At 42.8% G+C, this 2,739-nt stretch overlaps 1 protein-coding gene across 1 annotated transcript in view; it reads left to right on the top strand.

The window, feature by feature from the left end:
• Positions 1 to 2,739, top strand: part of LOC107097773 (pregnancy zone protein-like) — a 45,689-nt gene that overhangs the window by 40,544 nt on the left and 2,406 nt on the right. The window contains exons 29-32 of the mRNA XM_015395056.1: positions 973 to 1,091; positions 1,200 to 1,341; positions 1,424 to 1,529; positions 1,611 to 1,652. Of these exons, the coding sequence (XP_015250542.1) occupies positions 973 to 1,091; positions 1,200 to 1,341; positions 1,424 to 1,529; positions 1,611 to 1,651 (408 nt within the window). The 3' untranslated portion in view covers position 1,652. The remainder of the gene's footprint in view (positions 1 to 972; positions 1,092 to 1,199; positions 1,342 to 1,423; positions 1,530 to 1,610; positions 1,653 to 2,739) is intronic.

Below are 2,739 nucleotides of genomic sequence, written 5' to 3'. Positions count from 1 at the left end.
AGTGGTTGTTTATAAACCAGTGAATTACAAAATGTCAAACTGTAAACAAATAGGAAAATAAATCCTTTAGTCAAATAAACACAAATTTAAATCTTTACAAATCACACGTCAGTATTTAAAACTCAAGGTTATGGAGGATTTCAGTCACAGACCTTATGATCCAACAGGAAGTATCCCTGAACACATTAGCATTTAGCATATCAATCTGAAATCATACTGTTCTTTGCTAGCATAGTGCTAATAAGCTTCTGATGGACAGAAAATAAAACTCTGAAACCTCAGATGATTAAAAACAGCATTTCTGAGTTATTCACAGTTTTCAGCATCATCAACCACCTTGGGCAACATATCAGACTGAGCTCTGCCGATTCGTTGGTGCATTTAGCAGACATCGAGAGATGGTTAGCTGCACGCGTTGCTGCTCCACCCACCTGCTTTCCATTGATAATTTCTGCTTTGATTTCTCACTAAAAGTTTTGTTTTGTTTAAATTAAAACTTTTGTAACATCTGTTATCATTGTTTAATTTTTTTTCATGTAAATGGACGAAGAGAAAGCAAGAAAAAAAATCAGCAGCAGATTTCAGGGATCAGTTAGACTAATGTTAAAGTAATCAGAATTAAGCCCTAAAAAAGCAGGAATGTTCCTTCCGATTTTGATCGAACCACTTCTGGTTTTGCATTTAACAAAGTATGATGCCCCCTAGTGGAGCGGAAGGCAGGGAACTAAAATATAGAATGGTTTAGAATTTTAGAATGGCCTATTCAAAGCCTTTATCTAAAAACCACTTTCTGGCAAAAATGTCCAAGTTGATGTTCACTTTTCTTTTAGAAAAGCGAAAATTGTTTATTTCCTTGGGTTTTACTATAATCCCAATAGAACAAACGGTGGTTTCGTTAGAAGGTCTAAAGACACTCAGGGGTGTGAAAACTTCAGCAATTCTCTGAGTAAGACTGCTTTTGTGTCTCTGCAGATCTCCTTGCACTACAACATCCCTCCCCCTGACGACTTCTCTGCCTTCAGCATCACTAAGAAAGTGGATGCCTACTGTGATCTCAAGCGGCCGAAGCTCCAACTCTCTGTCAGCGTCAGGTACTGCCGCTGCTGATGGGGGTGGGGGTTAACTTCAGCAGGATTATCTGTCTCTGTTTGAAACCGAAAAGCAGCGAGCTTGGAATTGCTTTATGTCTCTTCCTGCAGGTACCAGGGCAGGAGAGCGGAAACCAACATGGTCGTCCTCAACATTAAGCTGCTGTCTGGGTATGTTGTGGAGCAGAGCTCCCTCAGTTCAGCGAAGCGTGTGGACATAGACAACGGATTTATCGACATCTACCTGGATGGGGTAGGTGTCCCTGAGGTTGTGTGACTCCACCTTCCTGTAGCTGCTCAGAAAATAATTGTCTGAATGTTGTTTGTAATCGCAGCTGAAAAGGGATGAAATACAGACGTTCAAGGTGGTTCTGGAGGAAGATCAGCGGGTCGGGAACCTGAAACCAGCTGTGATTAAAGTCTATGACTACTACCAGCCCAGTAAGACCTCAGCGATAAGCAGTCAGCACGTCAATCGTTTCATTGTTCTCGTTACCCACTGATGTTTCTCTCTTGTTTCAGCTGACCAGGCTGCCACTGACTACACATCCCCCTGTGCTTAAAGTAAGAGTTCCTCAGCGTTTTTGCTCTTTCTGTGCAAAGATCTGAGGAGAATCATTTCCATATGAAAGAAAAACACAGTAGACTGTCTGATTCTTAAAGATCAGCGCTGTTTGTGACCTTGTTAGCATTCTGTTAGCTCTTAGTTTCCTGAAAGCTGCTCCTAAATAGGGTCCGTTTCTCTATATGAACATAAGACCAAGAACAGACAGTCCCTGGATGTTGCTCTCGCCCCTCCATCTTTACCCAGCATGCATCAGAGCAGACTTGTCCATTCTTGAGACTGACAGCTGTCCCAGCATGCACTGCTTTATTGATTGAGGGATTCACTTTATTGATCTCACAGTGGAGAAATGTACTCGTTATATCATCTCAAAATATCAAAAAAAAGAATGTGTCAAAGGAAGTAAAAGGTGCACAGTGCATCCAGTGGATCATTATTCCGGGTTTGTTGCACAGGGTGTTTGCATTTATATTTATTTATATAGTTATTGCACAGGGAATAAAATAGTACTTGCACATTATACATTGCATAATTTATTGCCGTTGTAGTGACTCATTGTAGTCTGATGGCAGCAGGGATGAATGACCTGCGGTAGCGCTCCTTTTTACAAACACGATGTAAAAGTATTTCACTAAAAATTAAAAGTTCTCTTTTCTGTTGTTGCTGTTCTATAAAAGTATATTTTAAGATCATTTGAGGCGAGAACATTGTACTTTTAAGCTCCCATTTACTGATTTAGCGCATCATTTAAAAAAAAAAGGTGTTGAGAGGACCGCAGCGACCAGCGACGCTCTTAGGCTAACAGCAGCCAGGGCGACCGTTAGCCCGTCAGCAGCAGCCAGGGATAACGTTAGCCCATCTGCAGCATTCGGGGTCAATGTTAGCCCGTCAGCAGCAGCCAGGGCGACCGTTAGCCCGTCAGCAGCAGCCAGGGATAACGTTAGCCCATCTGCAGCATTAGGGGATAATGTTAGCCCGTCTGCAGCAGCCAGGGCGACCGTTAGCCCGTCTGCAGCAGCCAGGGTGACCGTTAGCCCGTCAGCAGCAGCCAGGGATAACGTTAGCCCATCTGCAGCATTAGGGGAT

The sequence above is a fragment of the Cyprinodon variegatus genome, unplaced genomic scaffold (assembly GCF_000732505.1).
Source record: "Cyprinodon variegatus isolate N-32 unplaced genomic scaffold, C_variegatus-1.0 Scaffold723, whole genome shotgun sequence".
Taxonomy (NCBI): Eukaryota; Metazoa; Chordata; class Actinopteri; order Cyprinodontiformes; family Cyprinodontidae; genus Cyprinodon; species Cyprinodon variegatus.
The sequence above is the reverse complement of the archived record's forward strand: the minus strand, read 5'-3'. Positions and strand labels throughout refer to the sequence as shown.